The sequence below is a fragment of the Thalia democratica genome, chromosome 6 (assembly GCF_965202585.1).
Source record: "Thalia democratica chromosome 6, ktThaDemo2.hap1.1, whole genome shotgun sequence".
In the NCBI taxonomy this organism is placed as follows: Eukaryota; Metazoa; Chordata; class Thaliacea; order Salpida; family Salpidae; genus Thalia; species Thalia democratica.
This window is the reverse complement of record NC_139170.1, coordinates 20,499,062-20,517,467: the sequence shown is the minus strand read 5'-3', so window position 1 is coordinate 20,517,467 and position 18,406 is coordinate 20,499,062. Positions and strand designations below refer to the sequence as shown.

Here is an 18,406-nt window from a genome sequence, read left to right as displayed (position 1 = left end):
ATCTTAAATAGTTGATTTTACTTAAGAACTTTTGAATTATGACTATACTTATTTATTTGAAAACACTTTTAATAAACTAATAATAATGAATTTTAAATACTTCAACAAATTCAAGACCGTATCTTATAAGGGTTTAAGCCTTACAACTTTTTAGCACCTTTATTTAACTTTAAAAAATCTGTAGACAATCTAGCTTCTTAACTAAGTCTTTCCGACAATCTAGTAACTAGGGTGACTTCTTACTTTTAGAACAACTAACATTAGTCATTTTAAAACTATATGCGTATCTAAGTGAATATCTAAAACTTATAACAAAAAACTGCATAAAAATTAAAAAAAAAGTATTTAAAGCTTACAAAATAAAGTACACACGTTTTTGTAAATTAAAAACTATCATATATTTAAATAATAAACTCTTTTAATCTGATGATTGAGCTATAAAACTATGATTTTTAAATACAGAAATTAATAAAAAGAACAAGTAGTGATATATTGGTTATAAATATACATTCTAACAAATAATAAACATGTGGTCAAAGTTAGTTTTTTAAAAGTATATAGTTGTTTGCGTGTAAAAAGAAATACCGTAGCTTTGTTTTATCTTAGAAAAGCTATTTAAAATGTTCTTAGAAGAACTAAACGCATGACAGTATTAATAGCTAAAAAGGAGAAACACGTTTTAGTAGAATACACATACTTTTTCTGAATTAAATTTGCTGTCACATTTGTTAATAATTGTTTAGCTTAATCAGGCTGATTTTATACCAATTAAATTTACACTGCGTACCAGAAATTCATTAACAAAATATAGCTTTACATACAAGTCTATATAATCAAAATTTTCATGAAAAGAGCCGATCACTATAAAACTTCTTACTGCTATGTATAAAGTTTCAATTTCTGAAAGTAGGTCAATTAATAACTGTTCTCTTTTACAAGTGCTATTATTAACTTATTATATCATTATAAATGACATTAAATTTAACTAAAAACTAACTAAAAACTACCTGCAAAATCAATTTTGAAAAATAAATGTGTTATATAAAATCGTTTAAACATTTCAGACACCCACAATCGATGTTAAAAAGTATCTTAATTGCAGCGACAGTTTGTAGTGAAATGGCAGTTAAGAGAAATCAACGCGAATGCTTCTCACTTAAGCATAAATGCTCACACCAACGGAAGTCGGCGCACACCGGAAGAACTACGTCAACCAAGCATGAGAGCTCTACACTCTACGCGAATGCAGCTCAAACTTTTATTTGGCTGTTCGGACGTACAAACAGACCTAGAAACAAATAAGTTTTTCAAACCAAAACATGAACACTGGTTGCCTACTTCTTCTTGAAAGTTAAAACAATGTCTACGTCAGATGCAAACAGCTCCTTTTTTAAGCTTATATAAGCAAGCTATTATGTGCATCAAAGTGAGTAAAAATGCATCTTAATCTCTTTAAATTTTAATACTTTATTGTAAAGTAAAAAAAAAGAACAAATTTTATTTTAAGCTCTGTTAATAAATTTTTTGGTTAAAAGATAGTTTTGAAAAGAAACTCTATGAAGTTAAGATAGGTTATAATTAAAAAGTAATTTATCATACCTTTCGATATTATTTCAAGTTAAAAAAATCAAACTATTATTTTTTACTTACAGGCTAACTTAACTTTGATAATTAAAAAAAAAATTTTTTGGTTCAAACAGCTCAACAATGGTTTTTATTTATTTGAACTTTTTTTGGCTTTTTAAAAGTTAGAACATTATTATAAGCAGGTTTTGTAATCCTTTTTTTTAAATCTTTATATCAAAAAGATTTTTTTTAACTTATAAATGTAAAAGTTTAAGAATAGTAAAAATTTATTGTTAATATTTACCGTAGTATAGTATAAGCTTTATGGTGGTTTTTTTCTTAAACATTTATATTACATAATCGACAGTGGAACAGTTCTTTAATATAACTACTTATAGCAAAATTACTTTCTTTTGTGATTTTTTATGATTTAACTAGGAAATGTCGAAATGCAACTTAGTTTAGTTAACACTCTAAACTTTTAAATTGAAACTTTTAATTTAAAGATTATATTTAGTAAGTACAATAACTGAATATTTTTTACATATACTGTATCGCTAAAACATTCACAGCTGATTTAGATAAAAATATTTACGGATAGAAAGTATTTTTTAATCTATAAGTTGCTCGGAGTATTAAACTTTTATTAACAGTAAACTATGGTATTTTATCATAATTTTTGTATGAGAAATTTATACTTTTTAAAATGGTAAGTTTTTTTTTAGTTTTAAAGGAATACTGAGATTTAGTTTGTATTTTTTAATAACAGCTGGAGCATTTATTTTACAATAGGAAACATATAGCTCGTTTTCAAAAGTAAAACGTAACTTTAATTATTCTAAAAAGTATATTATAGAGTGATTTAGTTTTAATTACAATAAGCTAAATGACTAGAAACCACAATAATTGCACATGTAACTAAGATAAAAGTTGTGCCGGACTAGCGCTGTTAAAACGTGACTCGCATGCATTCTAATAACTGGGTCTATATTGATTAGAACAACGATAGGAAACAGACTTTCATGAATAATATTAGTAATGGTATAAACAATATAGACTAAGTGGTACACTCTGAGTATCTTATATTGAGTTAGTGGTAAATCGTAAACTAAGACAATTAAAAATATCTCTAAGATCGTGAGATAACTACTTTTGGCATAGAAAATACATTTTAAGTTTTCATTTACATTGTGAGTGCGCTTAATTCATTATTGCGGTTGTAGATTAAAATTAAACTAAAAATCTTTTTTTTTTACTTGAATGTAAAATTTTATATATGTTACATATATCATATAAAATTTGTGTATCCATAAGTCTGTTAAATCTAATAAGTAGATAGAATAGCTTTAAGTACTAAGAACACAGAAATTAATAGCTGAACTTTCTATAAAAAAGTAACTTATACTATTGTTTTTATAGCTAGTTTAGGTCTTAATATTTCTACAGTTTAACAAAGACTTAAGTCAACGAGTATACTTTCGTGCGTTAGTATGACCTTATGATAAAATTCAACACATGTCTTACAATTACTTGAATTATGCATAAGCTTATTGCATTTTTTTTAGTTTTTGTTTGTATACATATATAACAACACAAAACTTGAAAATAAATTTAAATATTAATCAGTAAAAGTATTATCATTTATACAACGGGTAGTTCTACTGTAAATACTTACAATAAAAAAACATTTAAGCACGGCAATATTCAAATAGCTATAACTTTCATTTTTTATTATAAAGAAAATAACGTAAATAAACAAAGCAAGAAAGAGACAGATAGAAAAAAAGACACAAGTCGAGTTTATGCATTCCAATGTGTTGTTGTTATTTTCATGGACAAAAAATCAAACGTTGTAAAGGTTTGAATACTGACCGAACACATTTATTTGGTGGTTTGTTGACATGGTTGTATGGGTAGCGTTGCTAATGGATACGGGCCTAAATTCGTGGTTTATGCGGAGACCGAAAGATTTTAAATGCAAGCTGTAGAGATTTATATAACTTGCAGCTCTCAGGTAAATCACGCATATCTTCCTGAGCGTTGTGACGTCATGTAGACGTTTAGTTGTCTTCCTCTGATCCGTGAGTTACTATGTAACAGAGGGATTTGTAGTCAAGGTTTCCTGAGGCGTCGATAGGCGCGATTTGAAACATCTGGTTGAGCTGTATAGTATAAAGGAAAGTTTTATAACTTCGGTAACACTGTACAAACTTTGCGTAAAGTTATTCCTTTTATGATATTATTTTTTTGTGAAAGTTTATCCCGTTTTTATTATTATTATTATTATTATAAAGACTTTATTAAGTATGAATAACTAAAATAATAAAAAATAAGCATGATAATAATTTAACTATTTTTTGCTTTATTTTTAACTGATTGAGAACAGTACCATAATCGCTTATGTTAAGTCAATTATATTAGTTTAGAAAACTATTTCATGTTTAATGATTGAAGATTAGTCAAAAAACTTCAGAAAAGTTATTATGCAATAGTAGCTTTAATCTTAAAACAATCATAAAAAATAAATATTGTTATATAAATAGTTTTGAACTTAAATTAAATACCTCAGCAGTGGTAAATCTGTCAGCTTGAGTAGTTAGAAGGTCGCTTATTCTGTGTAAATTTGTCGTATGTTAGTATGTTTCACTGTCGATTTAGTGTTATCTATATAAACTTATAGTTTGTTTGTACATATTTTTTATTTTACTTTAACTTACAAGTCTTTTGGAATAACACCCTTATCATCTCCAGCTAAAACATGGAAAGCTTGTTTGATTGTATCCTCAGGATCAGTTCCTATAATGAACAAAGATTAAAAAAAAACATTTTATAAGTGTATATGTTCACATTTTACTAAAATATAGTTGTTTGTATGTTCCTGTTTAAGGTTTTAAGGTAGCTTCATGCAAATAGTTAAAGTTAAATCAATATACTGTTTTATTTAACGTATTTTAATAGATGAATCATCAATTCGTAGTAATTAATAAGCAAATTTTCTAAAAATTAAAAAGATTTATTCAATAAAATAAAGCTAAAGGTTAAAAAAATATCTAAACAACCAAAGTAAGTATTTTTAGTAAAAGTATTTATAATATCGTATTTAATAAAAATTACAATGCATAAAGTTTAAGCTATTATAACAGTTTACTATAAGTTCAAAATTTTAAAAACAACACATTTTTAATAAAGATAAGCTTAATAGACTATATTTATGACATGCAATGAATTTAGTATGAATTTATTTGTAATCACAACACATGCAGTGTACAATGAAACATTTAAAATAAATAGGAGTGGCTAGGTCGTATTACAGAGTGGGCTTGTGGGTTTGTGAAAACCTTTCATTTTGTTTCCCATCATTGTCAGTAACCCAGTAAAGTTCAACTGTGCTGGGGCATCATCAAGCATCTCTTCTATTTCCTTATCACTTTTCTTAACTCCTATTGATAAATTGATAAGAATATGTTAATGATAAAATGAAAGCACGTTTAAAAATGAGTTTGAAATTTCCAGTTAAAACGAAGCCAATTTGTGCAATGACACCGGATCTCTTTATCACGATAGTACTGTCTTTTTATTACGCTGACTAAAGGAAGCGCAGACCACTGCGATGGTTTCTATTGACATTAAAAAATGATGACAATTTCACACACGAGTTTTTTTAATTACCAGAAATTTTATCTCCAAACATTCCTAAGAAAACTTGAAAGTTTATTGGCCCGGCACCTTCAGCCAACATTTCATCTTTTTGGGGATCTTTTAGATCACGTCCTGCATATGTAACACTTAGTGCATTTGTTTTAAAGTTTGTACAAAAGTACTTGATTATACATGTTAAGAGCTTAGAGCTATCAATTAAGTTGTTAAAAAAGTAGCTGATGGACTTTTCAAGTACAGAAATAAATAAAAAATTATTTAAAGTAAAAAGTGGAATTTAAATTTATTTACAGGTTTAGGATAAGTTTTACTTTTAATTTTTCTAAAAGTTTATAATATTTTAATCTACACCATAAAAAATTACAATCAAGTATAAATCAAGCTGCTTTTTTCTACGTAGTATGCTATTGGTACGTAGAAACTGGTACATAGTTACGTCACTTAAAGTTGTGATGTAAAAGTTATCTTTAGCTGCTGATGCAGTATTTGAGATAAATTGATAATGGAGACAACGATTGTTACATTAAGGAGAGACTAAACAGCTGCAACTAAATAAAATAGTCTAAATCAGAACTTTAGTGCTACTAACCAAGTGAAGAATAAATATCTTGCAAATCTTCTCCGCAAATAAAACCATCGCGGTTAGCATCGATCAATGTAAAAGCCTGTAAAAGTAAAACTGATAAAAAATCATTACAAGTAAAAGCAATAGTTATTTCACATAAAATATGTGAACATTTTTTAGATCAGCGGTTCTTAACCTCTTTTATTATGTTTTACCCCTTTTCGGAAGGTAATTTTAAATTTTACCCCCAATTTATAAAATAGTGTTTAATAACGAGGATAAAAAAGATTTTTTGAGCTTTAATCTTATTAAACATAGAAAGTCGTAAACCGTAAAGAGCTTATTTAACCTTAAAAAGTACAGTAATATATTAACTTACAAAATGAGCAGAGAGCTAATGAAAATTAATTAACATAACTTGTGATAAAGAAAACTACCAACTGAAACAAAGAAATTTACCCTCCAATGATAAATTTACCCAGGCTGAGAACTGCTGTTCTAGATAGTACAAAGTGTACAAACTATGATAAACCTTTTTTTTTTATTTAGATGTTATTTAACCTCAATATTAAAAACTGGTTTGAAATTTTGTTTCTTATATATTTAATTACCAAAGACTAACAATTTGAAATTTTTAGTTAAACAAAACTATTTTAACACAGAAAAAGTAAAATGATTGTAAAATTAAACAAATCATCTACTTTTGTAAAAATTTCTTTTGTATTATAAAAACAAGCTAAAATGGAATACCAATATAACAACCATTATTAAACCAATAAAATAATCGAATAACGACTCAACTTTTTTCATATAAAATTATTATAGCACTAACTTCTTTAAATTCAGCAATTTGAGATTGGTCAAACATGGAGAAAACATTTGAAGTGGCTCTCTGTGAGCGTTGTTTAGTGCCACCTTCACCACCTTCCTTCTTCTTTGATTTACGGCTTGCCTTTAAATTAAACGATTGTCATTTTATGTAAAAAGAATTTAATAACATGAGTGCTTGACTAAGTAATGAACAAACTTTTTTAAAAAGTTTTGGAACAATCGCTTTTGATTAAAAAATAATTTTATATTTTAGATAATCATACGTTTAATTTTTGAAAGTTTTACTGCTAAGCTTATTACAAAAATATTTTTTAATGATTTATTTTGTTCTTATTCTGTTTTTTTAAAAACATGGAAAAAAATATTTATTTTGTTTTTGTCATATTCATAAACATAGTTTTTTTAGAGTTATCAAAAAACTATTATTACATTATGTTTTTAAAATATTAATTTCGGAAACTTATGTGTGAACTATAAAAACACAAATAAAATATTAAATTATAACATTATTTTAATTAAAATTTACTACAATGTGCTTTGTAATAAAATGTATGGTAAATTGATTTTTTTTATCAATACGTAAGACTATCTCATTTATAACTATTTTCTAAACCAAAACCTTATTAGCATTATAATAGTTTTTTATTATTTTCTAATTTTCAAAATCATAACTTATTAAAAAATTAAAATAAAGTATAAGTTTAAACAAAAAAAAAAGTATATAAATTGAAAAAATTACATCTAACGATTTTCAGTAGTAATCTTTTTTCAACAAACATAGTTTTAATGTAATTTTTTTTTTGAAAACTGAATAACTTTGTAAAAGACCCTTTGTTTTTTGATATCAAATATATGAAAACAAACTCTTATTAGCTTAAACATAATAGACTAAAAAACTTAAAATTAGTTACAGTTAAATCACTATCATAAACACTGAGGTAAAAAAAGCTAGTTTGTTGATTTTTTTTAACGAAAATAAAAACACTCAATCTATTCTACTACAAGTCGCACAGTCTAACCATTTTAAAAAGTTAGATTGAAGTTTGTACTTGGAAGACGATTTGAGACCCGTCCGTTTGCTATGAAGCACTAAGAGCAATGATACGCTACCAAACAAGCGAGCTGATTACCCCCTGTTTATCAGTAATTTTAGGGAAGTTCCCTACGTTGATAGTGTTCGTTATTGGTTTTAACTTCCTATATTTAGCGCACCTACTCTTGCTCTTACTCTGCTCTAAGATGCTAAATCCATTTAAGGATGCGTGGGCAAGATCAAGTCTTTCTTTTAGAGGTTTTTGTCGCTCAAACTTCTCTTTTGCTCCCGCTAGCCGGCTGTGCGAGATTTTGTCCCATGGGATGCGCTTATCTTATAACTAGAAGCAACATGCTGACACGAGCTATTAAAGCTCAAGGCCAGCTAAACAAGAAGGACGTTGCGTTAACTTTTTGATTTCACTGTAAGTAAACAGTATTTACCAACTTTGAAATCATAACTTATGTTTAAAATTAAAATGTTTAATTATGTACATACTCATATACATTTATCAAATATACAATATTTTGGTTAACGCGTTAGTTTCACTGTGTTAACAGCGTCTTTTAAGCATTAACTTTTCAATAACATCAGGAATATGTGTAATGATTTGCAATCAGTTGTTTGCATTTCAAAAGCCCTTGTTGAACTTTATGAATATTTTTATCAAAAATCTGTAACATTTTAAAGTAAAATCTATGATTCTGGAAATATAGTTATTCTATATGCTGTAATCCCAAATATAAACTTCTAAGGCCGTATACTATACCGAAACTTTTATACAAGCTCAATAGTGTATTTTAATGTGTATGAATATGTTTACACGTAAATTTGTTTTTATTAACATCTCACCTATTTGGTACTGCAATTTATATAATTCCAAAAATTGTTAAAAAAATTTTTTAACTATAAAAAACTGACAAAAAAATCTTCTTAACTTTACACCCATAAACATATAAATATAAATAAGATTCTACTTATGTAATTTTTTTTAGATAATAGATACTGAACTTAAAGTCGTTTTTTAGGTATTTAACTTTGATCGAAACTAGCTTTACTGACAGTTGCCAAACTATACTTATTTCATAACCTGTTTTTTAACTGAGACTAATAACAAACACTTTTTGTGAGTTTTTAGATAGTTGTGTACATATTTAAACATTTTATTTACTTTTATTAATGCGCTAAGTTAACCATTAATGTTTTCAAATGTTAATTAAAAAATAAAATAGCACTTATTTCTTTAATATTTTAATATCAGATATAAAATTCTTAAAGATTAGCTTTAAATATTTTTCTTTTAAGTTATTTTCAATTTTTAATAAATTTATAAGTGATGTAATTAATAATCTTATGTACTGTAAATAATTTTAGGCTATGAATATTATGTTTATTTTTGTTAACATTTTTATATTGAACTAATGAAATATAAATTTATTATTTTACTAATAATATTAATATTAGAACTTAACTAAGTTTAACGTTTTTTATTTAGTTTAAATGTAATCGTTTTAATGCATAAGTTGATATAGTTTCCACTAAATACTAAATAGTTATTATGTATTTACAATTTTTTTCTGAGTATCAGTTTATTTATAAAATAAAATTAGGTCTGACGGGTAAATTTTAACTAGTACTTTAAACTACTTTTAACTTGACTACTTTTAAAACATTTTTATAAAGAAAGTAAAGTTTAATTCAAAAAATTTCACATTTGTTTAAATGTTCACATAGTTTAAGAAACTAAAAGTAGAATTGTGTTAGATTAAGTATAAATCAAATACTCATCTATTTTTTTACATATCAATTTTTTACATAAACATGAAAGTTGTTTATTTTAGTTAATGTAATGTAAGAATAGATGTTATAGTTTAAAGATTAGTTTACTAGCATAACTTGTTTAAACTTCTTAAACATATTTCTGAGATAAAGTCTAGTTAAATTATACAATGTTAAATAATTCATTCTTGTAACTTCTATGTATTCTATTACATAACTTCAAATATAAAAATTGAAAATTTTGTGAGTTTTATAGCATAATCAAGCTTCTAATGTATGGATTTTTTTAAACAGTAATAATAATAATATTATTATTACAGTAATAATTATATTATAATACAGTTTAAATTATTTTTTTAAACAGTAATTTTCTAAACTAAGTTTAGAAACAAAGCTATTTAAGTTCTAAAAAGTTTATATTGATTTTTACTTTTATATAGTTATGTATTATACAAACTTTACCTGGCATTGTTAAATTCAGATTAATGTCGCATTTAAACATAAGAATGATTACGCACATAATTACGTCATATTCAATAAAAAGCTCTTGCCTTATGCACTAAACACACGAATTTATCTTTGGTTTTTCTTGAGTTTTTTAAAATAGTCAAAAAAACCTATACCTAGGCATTTATAACAAATGATAAAATATTTAGTAAAAGTATAACTGTGTTATTCCAAAATTTACAAAAAAATTATATGCTCTGATGTTTAGTAATTTATATCATTTTTACAGCTTGCATGCTTTAAACTTGACATTTAAATATATGCTTATACAGGTAAAATTATATGATATTATATTTTATTCCTCTACATTTTTTTATCTTCCAGTTGTTTGACTACCAAAATTTTATATGTATATAAGTTTTTTTTTTTTTGTTTTTTTTTTAAGAACAATTCACTTTATTATTAATTATAGTACTGTATAAAGAATACATTTAAAAAAGTACAAATTGTGGTTTGTTTTAAGTTTTTAAAATTCAAAACTCTCGATAGTTTATTGAATTATAACTATCTAAGTAGCATTTATAATATTTAAACTACGTTATTTTTTTTAATTGAATTTTATTTTTCAATTTAAACATGAATTTTTAATAGGGATGTATAATAATACTAAGTTTTAAATAAGAAAACACAACGACATCACACTTAAAAGTGTTAATTTGAAAAATATTCTAAAAAGACATTTTAGATTATATCTTTTTATTGTAGGGTTTTTTTAATTATCAACATTTTTTTCGTTTGTCAACAAAATAAATAATGAATATTTGTTTGGAGATGCAGTTTAAGAATACAAAAGGTCATAAAGGTTACATAAATCTAAATCTAAATGAAAAAAGATAAAAAAGTATGATATATTAGTCTATCACTGAATACACTTTGTAAACTTTACTTTGCTAAATAGTTTTGTTTGAAATTTTAGAATAAGTAGTATTTATTTTTGTAAATGTTTAACAAAAGTTACCTTTTTTTGAACCATTCCAACGAATACAGTGGTACAACTTAAAAACTAATATGCTTTACTTTTAAACTAATTGTCCTCTAAACAATATTTTATAAACTACCACTTGAATAATAAACGTAACTATTTATACTTAAGATTGTTATAAAGATATATTGACGATTGTTATCAGAAATGCATTTGTGTTAATGATCGAAACCAGACTTCGTAATTAGCTTTACAGTCGCTTATAGAAGTTTTTTATGGCTGACTAAAATAAAATTAACAAATTTACTAAGTTAGTTAAAAAAATGTTCTAAAATTTTACTGGTTATTTTACTAAAACTTACGAATAAATATAAGTTATAATTTAGTTTATAACAGACCAATAGGTGGTGAAAAAATACTATAGACACTAAAAAAACATTTTATTTCTTAAATATTTTCTATGCTGTTTACTGAACTAATGTTTTTATAACTAACAGTGTCTTTTATATAATTTTATAGTAAAGCTTTCTACTTCTGTCTTTTTTTTTTAATGACTTATAAAATTTAAATTTTTTATCTATAAACTTTTATGAATTAATTCTTTAAAATTTTTTATATTTTTTCTCTAAGCTATAAAAGGTGTGTAAAAAATACTTAGTAAAAAACTATATATATATACATATTAAACATACTTGCAGATTTGTTTTTACTCTAATGTAGAAAAGTTTGAACTCGTTTTTCTAACTTTACAGTTAAATATTTTGAAGAAAATGTATGTAAACTTAATCTAATAGTTTTTAAAAGTTTTTATTTTAAGTTTCTTTTTTTTCTTGTTTAAATTTTATTTTGTTCAACAAAGCCTTTGTTTTTACAACTTTAATACTTTTTCATTTTATGTTTTCGTCAAATTTTTATAAAAATAAGATTACTAGAACTATTTTATCTATAAAAGCTTATTTTTAAGTTTTATTATCAACACGTTTTATTAAAACAATTTATTATGAAAATTTAACAAAATTGTAATTTACAGTTCAAATGTATGACCTAACACTTAAATTTTTAAGAAAATCATATGACATTACTATAAGTTAAGTAAACAATTTTTTTTAATTTAAATAAGATTCAAAAGTATCTAAAATGACACATGTTATAATTTAAACTACAGCAACATTTTTCACACCATGATAAAATTTCATAAAATCCTCATTAAAAAATATATATATTTAATTATTTTTAATAAAGATTTAAAACTAGTCGAGTTTCTCTATTTTTATAGTTTTACCAAACCAGTAACTTATATAAAATAATTTTAAGTTGTTGAGTATCCAAGTAATTTGTACAAATATCAGCAAATCTTTTTAGCTAGCTGTAGAACGTTTTTGGAAAGTTTTGGTTTGTATGTTGATTTGAACATGTATTCGTACCTGAATTTTTTATAAATAATAAACAGTTTGTTTTGTTCAACTTATAAAATTAGATCTAAAGCTATTTTAAAAACATAATTGTTAAGTAATTATGTTTTAGAGAGCTACAAAAAAAAAAGTTAGTCTTATAAATATCTAGAACTTTTCATTATTGTTATATTGGTAGCAAATATCTTATCTTAGTTTCTTAATAAACTAAGCTTAATTACATATTGAATTTATAGAAAAGTTTTTCTAGTTGGTCAGTATTTTCATACTTACATTAAAACTGACCTAATACCTAACCCATTAATATAACCTAATATAGGCAATATTTACTTATATTAGAATCCAAAAAATAATATACATTACAAAAATGTTTTAAATAAATTCGAAGATACCTTTTTTTAAATATAGTATTATAAAAAATCAGAAACAGTTTAGAAACGTTTACTTTTGTGTTTTTAATAGAATTTTTTCCAGAATTTATTTTGAGTAAACAACCTAGCTTTGTTTCTTCGTCTAATATCTGATAAGCTAGATGATCGTGAAACTTTACAATCTGTAGTTTTAGTTTGTCTTATTGCGTTTGACGTACCTTTCTGTTCAAATTAGACAAAGCTTTCAATATTTTTACAACCACTTCTAAAATAACAAAACTATTTATTTATTTAATAAATTTACAGATTAATAAACTTTCTTTGGAAGTCCATACACACTTCTATCAACTTTGTCTACTTCGTACATCAAACTGAATTTTACATGTTGCGTTTGAATTCTTTTTTCTTTTTCATTTTCATATTTGTTTCTTAACTCTAAAAGTTGTTCCCTTTGCCTAGAGTTTCGTAGTTTATATTTTTGAATTTGTTCGAAGTCCGTTCATTTAAGTTTAAAAACTTTTTTATATAGCTTTTATTACTATATCACAATTTTTCAAAAAACTAAGCGCAGTTAACTGACCTTAACAAAGCAGAATCGTTTTGTTTCTGTTGTTCAAGTTTATCAAGTTCTCTTTCATGTTGTGTAAACTTTTGCTGGTGTTCTAAATTTTGATAAAACTTTTGTTTTCTATTATTGTGCCACTTTTGATCGAGATACATTTTCACCATCGCAGGATAGCGTGTTCTAGTATGGAAAATACTATTTTAAAGTACTTGTGTTGGGTTATGCATATACTTGCTTTGAAAGAAACACTTGACTGTGTATTTTGTACAACAAAAGAATTGCGCACAAAAAGTCACTAAGAAATTTTTCACAAAAAAACTACATTTAACAAATAACTGTTACAAGAAATACATCAAAAAATTTAATACCTAAAGAAGTATTCGATCACCATAAATAGTAGAAATAAAGTTTAAAAGCATAAATGTAATTTTCTAAAATAAAAGTTATTTGTTGAGTGGCTTCACATAATTTTAAGCTTTTAACTTACTTTAGCAAGTTTTAAATTAAGCTTTTTAGGTAAACTTAGTATAATTAAGCTAAAAATACAAATTTAAAGAAAATGATAACTTAACAATTAAGTTTTTTTAGGTGTTCTATTTAAAAAATAAACTCACTGATTAACAAAGCTTACTTACTTTTGCATCACTTTGTTTGAAATACTCATTTTTTTTTCAACTTTTAAATTTTTTAAAGAGCCATTACTAGTATAACTTTTCACTTTTTTTAAGTTTTTATTTTGTTTTTTAGGTAAATCATCAGTTACTTTCTTTTTTATTATTTCCTCTTTTTTATTTTCATTTGCTTCCTTTATTTTGTTATTACTTGTATCTTTGACTGCATTATTTTTCTGATCATTTTTAGCGTTCAAATTTTCGATACAATCTTCTTGTTTTTTGTAGTTCTGTATTTTTTTAGTACCGTTTACTTTTACCAAATGTTTTTCTTTTTCTTTAAAAGATTCATTGCTCTTATTGGTGGGTTTAAAGTTAAAAACGGTCTTTTCTCTAACTAGTTTTGGAACCTCGACTTCAGTGAAGTTAACTTTGTTGCAATCCGGTGCATTATTTTCATACGGTGGTGTGTAAATGCGAACATTGGAACCGATTTGCTTGTCATTTTCATCAACGTCAAATCGCAATTTTTTAACAACACTTGACTTGTTTTTAGCATCTTTAGATTTTACTATAGATGGAAGCTTATTTAAGTCTGAGTAACTTTGTATCTTTTCTTCAGTTTTTTCTTGGTACTGTTGATTTTTTACGATGTCTGGTAGTTTAAGTACTTCATGAATAGTTTTTACATCTTTCGATAGCTTTATAAGTTCTGTACAATCGTTAGTGTAATTTCTACTTGATATAACATTTTTACCGTCTTCTATGTGCGGTTTTATATGTTTCTCAGATTTAAAAGCTCTCAAGTGGGTAACTTCTTCAGTAAAGTACTCGTAATCACTGTAAAATATAATCTGCCTTAATATAATCATAACGTTTTACAATTTAAAACAACTCTTTACGTTCTTTAATTTGACTTCAAACTATAGATACTTTTAAAGACAATGTTAGTGTGTATGTATTTTATATAAGTGTATATAGTACTTAACTTTGTTCAAATAGTAAAATATTTTGCAGATTGACTTTAACTCATATTTTCTTATATTACAATAATTAAGTTATCATTCTGTTATAATATCAACTTTAAATTATTCAAACTTGATAAGTATACCATGATTTAGTTTTATTTCAACAAAAGTTAATTTATAATTTTTTTAATTTTAACAAAAATGTTTTGAGTAATTTTTGCTTTTTTCTAAACTACAAAAAACAAAAACACGACTAACCTTAAACTGATTTCCATTTAAGATTTAATTCCTTTGTAATTTTTCTATTAAACAATAGATATAACGATTACTGCAAAATACTTTTTAAACATATTAATATTATCACATTAGAAAATCAATAATTACAAGCTTTTCTTCGAAGAAAAAAAAAACTTAAACTTAGAGTACTTGAGCTAAATTCGAGATTTGCGGATGTTTTTAAAAGCGCTTAGCTCACACAAAAGAAAGTAAAACTAAAAATATTCATTTAATAAACCTAAGTTGTAAGGGCGACAGATTCTTTTGTAAAATTCAAGTTTATTAAAAACAAATGACGTACTTAAAATATTTTTTGTACTAGGTTTTAGTTGACATTTTTGTTAGATATTTACAAGAACTTAACGATATTAATTTCATAACTAGCTTCTTTAAAGTAAACTATGTAAATAATTTTTTTAATTTACATTATTTGTAACATTTTTAAAAGGATTATTTTGATAGATATCTATCTCAATGAATTAAAGTTCTCGACACTTAAAGAATAAAAGAACAATTTTACAAAAAAAAAATTAATTACTGTGTTTTATTCACCTTACAATGTTTCGCTGTAAGAAGATTTTTTCAAAGAAAAATCAATCTAACAAACACTAAAATGTTTATATAGAAATAAAATTAATCAATAAATAAGTAAATCATTGATCATTTATTTATTAATGTAGGTGTTACTGCATCAATATTTTAGGCGTTTTATTTTGTATAATTCTTTATAAACAAAAAATCGTTTTAATAGAATACAAAATAAATGAAAACATTTATCAAACACATAAAAACAAAAAAAAAACATATTGAAAAATAAAGGAATTTAAAAATTAGTAAAATTATAATTAAAAATAAATATTTGTTAAGGGTAAAAAAGCCACTTCATTTCTAGTGGTTAACAATCTCTTTTTAGTATATTTTGCAATTGCCTTTCTTTCTAAACTACAAATTGAGCACATAAACAGCTGTTTTAGGTATGTTCTGATCAACCTTTTATAAATTGACCTAATAATATCTCATACATCTCTTTTATTGTTGATGAAAATTTTAGATTGAGTTTTAAAAGCTTTGTTACTATTATTACAAAACTTTATTGTTATCATTGACTTTAAAAATATTTTTTAACCACTACATTCTTTTTTATATTTATTGCAGAAACTGTTTCCATATAATTTCCCTTCAACATATATTTTCCACCAAGTAGGCAGACAATTTCCTTCTACAACTATATTTCTTTGCGGGAATAGCTATTGTTATTAAGATTTTGTTTTTATGAGAGTTATTAAAACTTCTTATACTCGGCACACAACTTTACTAAAATTTTATTAAGTTTTTTTCTGAAAGTTTCATAGAATTTTTTGTCTTTGAAGAAAATAACTTTTACCAAATTGATATAAGAATCGATTTTTATTTCTACTACAGTACAAAATTGACCCTTTAAGTAAAGTATATTTCATACCCACTTTTAAAGTTTTAATCAATGCATATTTTAGCATGCTAATTTTAAATACCTTTTATTGTTTTTGCCTTACTAAACCATCTAAACAGTCTATCACCAACGACTCGTTTAATGCTTCTAACATTTTTTTAGGTTGTTGTGTTCGTTTGAGGTATACTTCGTCGAATAATTTTTTTTGAAAGGTTTGTAGAAATTATTTCTCAAGTTCAAAATAAAATCAAAGAAATCGTGTTGATCATATCTTTAACAATTTTAACTTTAAATTCATTTTTCTTGAAGATTAATCCTATACTTTTTGTAATTTTCTCGTTAATATATATAATTATTAACAGCTGCTTGCCCATCATAACCGAATAGAACACATAATATTAGTTTAATTTTTTCTTAGATAACTTAACAAAATAGTTTTCAAAAACTGCATATTTCAGAGCACATATAACTTACATAAGAATATCAAACATATCGTTTTTATTTATTTATCTAACTAATGTTTTCAGTATCAGTCAAAACTTAATTATATGAATGAAATATAGCTTTTTTATCATTAACATCAATGGTAATAAATTTCCCAGCAAAAATTAGAGCTTAAATTAAAGCATTTTTCTTAAATGAAAGATAAAGTTTGTCAATATTTGAACTTAAAAACTTGGAGTTTTTTTTTAATTATTAAACCAATCAAAAACCTCAAATAAAATTTTGTATTGTATAATCTTTGAATAGGTTCTTATTTTAATATTTATTTTGCCTAAAAGTAACTTCGGTAACTAAAGCTATACTAGATTTAATAATAGTTCTGCCTCTGCATTCACCTTAATTCGGAAAGTCGGATTAATAGTCTTTTTTAGCAATGAGTGCTTTTAAGTTGTAATTTTTTTTAACTATACACTTTATTTTCAGTTTAAGAATAAGCATAGTGGCCTCTCAACTTATGGCATCAACACAATTTTCTTATCACTTAACTACTTTAAATAGTTACTTAGTTGTAAGTTGTTTCTAAATTTGATTTCAAAACACTCTTCTAATAGAACTTAGAGTCGTAAACTTACGAATTTTATTAAAAGAAATTTTAAAAGTAATTTCTTGTGTGCTTGCACACTTTACTAAACTATTTCAAGCGAGTTTAATTTTTTACTCGTTAAATGATCATTAATTTTTTTTTCAAAGTTTAAACTGTATTACATTTAATTAAGTGAAAATTTATTCAAAATTAATTGAAAAATTTGTGTAATCTTGTAGTTTTTTCTTTCGGTAAAATATTTTTTTTTTTTTTCGTTTTATTTATCTCTACCAATGTCTGAAAATTTCAATACCTTTTTATTTCAAAAATATATTTTTACACTTTAAAATTCCTATCCCAGTTTTAATGTCCTGGTCAGGACGTTAGACTGTATCCAAGGGGTGTACGATACGATAATCGAAAGGTTTTTTCGTACACCAGGTTCTAAGACTAAATATTTTGAGAACTTTTTTTTGTCTTTCAATAAACATTATATATTTGTATTCAGATGTAATTTAGAGCTTTAATTAACTGTTCTATTATCATTAATATATATAATTATATATATAATGTATGTCAATAGTGAAACAAATGCTACTACTAAACAATTCAGATTATTGAGATAAAATTTAAATGAAATTTAGTCATTCCCTTGTAGTTTTTCGTTTAAATGTTATATAAATAAATGAAAAAAGTTTAAACGCGTATAAAAAGAGAAGATTGTATTGCAACTTTAAACAATTTAAAAAAAATTTCAAAAAGACAAACCACTACTAAAGTAGTTATTGATTAAATGTCTTCCCTGCTTAAATTTTAGTGTAAATGGTGCAGCCAATTTTAATTGTTAATAAAAACTTTACTGATACATTCTGTAAATACATTATTTG

The 18,406-nt window shown here is 24.6% G+C and overlaps 2 protein-coding genes across 3 annotated transcripts; both read right to left on the bottom strand.

Annotated features, from left to right (window-relative positions):
- Nucleotides 1-3,269: 3,269 nt before the first annotated feature.
- On the bottom strand, nt 3,270-7,795 carry LOC145838530 (myosin regulatory light chain, smooth muscle-like). The gene is made up of 7 exons (XM_082946141.1): nt 7,639-7,795; nt 6,621-6,740; nt 5,813-5,888; nt 5,236-5,337; nt 4,284-4,362; nt 4,131-4,179; nt 3,270-3,728 (listed from the first exon to the last, which is right to left on the bottom strand). Exons 1-7 carry the CDS (start codon nt 7,639-7,641, stop codon nt 3,627-3,629), a joined length of 531 nt encoding a protein of 176 aa, XP_082802267.1. The 5' UTR covers nt 7,642-7,795; the 3' UTR covers nt 3,270-3,626.
- A 4,143-nt stretch (nt 7,796-11,938) lies between these two features.
- On the bottom strand, nt 11,939-15,170 carry LOC145838553 (uncharacterized). 2 transcript variants are annotated; one of them, XM_082946167.1, is made up of 6 exons: nt 15,046-15,170; nt 13,844-14,659; nt 13,224-13,388; nt 12,960-13,098; nt 12,718-12,865; nt 11,939-12,284 (listed from the first exon to the last, which is right to left on the bottom strand). In XM_082946167.1, exons 1-5 carry the CDS (start codon nt 15,060-15,062, stop codon nt 12,728-12,730), a joined length of 1,275 nt encoding a protein of 424 aa, XP_082802293.1. In that variant the 5' UTR covers nt 15,063-15,170; the 3' UTR covers nt 11,939-12,284; nt 12,718-12,727. The 2 variants fall into 2 exon arrangements, with proteins under 2 accessions (XP_082802293.1, XP_082802291.1); XM_082946165.1 differs by having other exon boundaries at nt 12,768-12,865.
- Between the last annotated feature and the right edge of the window lie 3,236 nt (nt 15,171-18,406).

What these genes read in the sequence shown, in the direction of transcription:
- LOC145838530 (XM_082946141.1), bottom strand. An exon ending in GGTGTTATTCCAAAAGACTT is followed by an intron (nt 4,180 to 4,283) that starts GTAAGTTAAAGT and finishes AAATTTACACAG; the next exon opens with AATAAGCGACCTTCTAACTA. An exon ending in ACAGATTTACCACTGCTGAG is followed by an intron (nt 3,729 to 4,130) that starts GTATTTAATTTA and finishes TATACTATACAG; the next exon opens with CTCAACCAGATGTTTCAAAT.
- LOC145838553 (XM_082946165.1), bottom strand. An exon ending in AACGATTCTGCTTTGTTAAG is followed by an intron (nt 13,099 to 13,223) that starts GTCAGTTAACTG and finishes ACGAAACTCTAG; the next exon opens with GCAAAGGGAACAACTTTTAG. An exon ending in AGACGAAGAAACAAAGCTAG is followed by an intron (nt 12,285 to 12,767) that starts GTTGTTTACTCA and finishes TAAAAAATTCAG; the next exon opens with GTACGAATACATGTTCAAAT.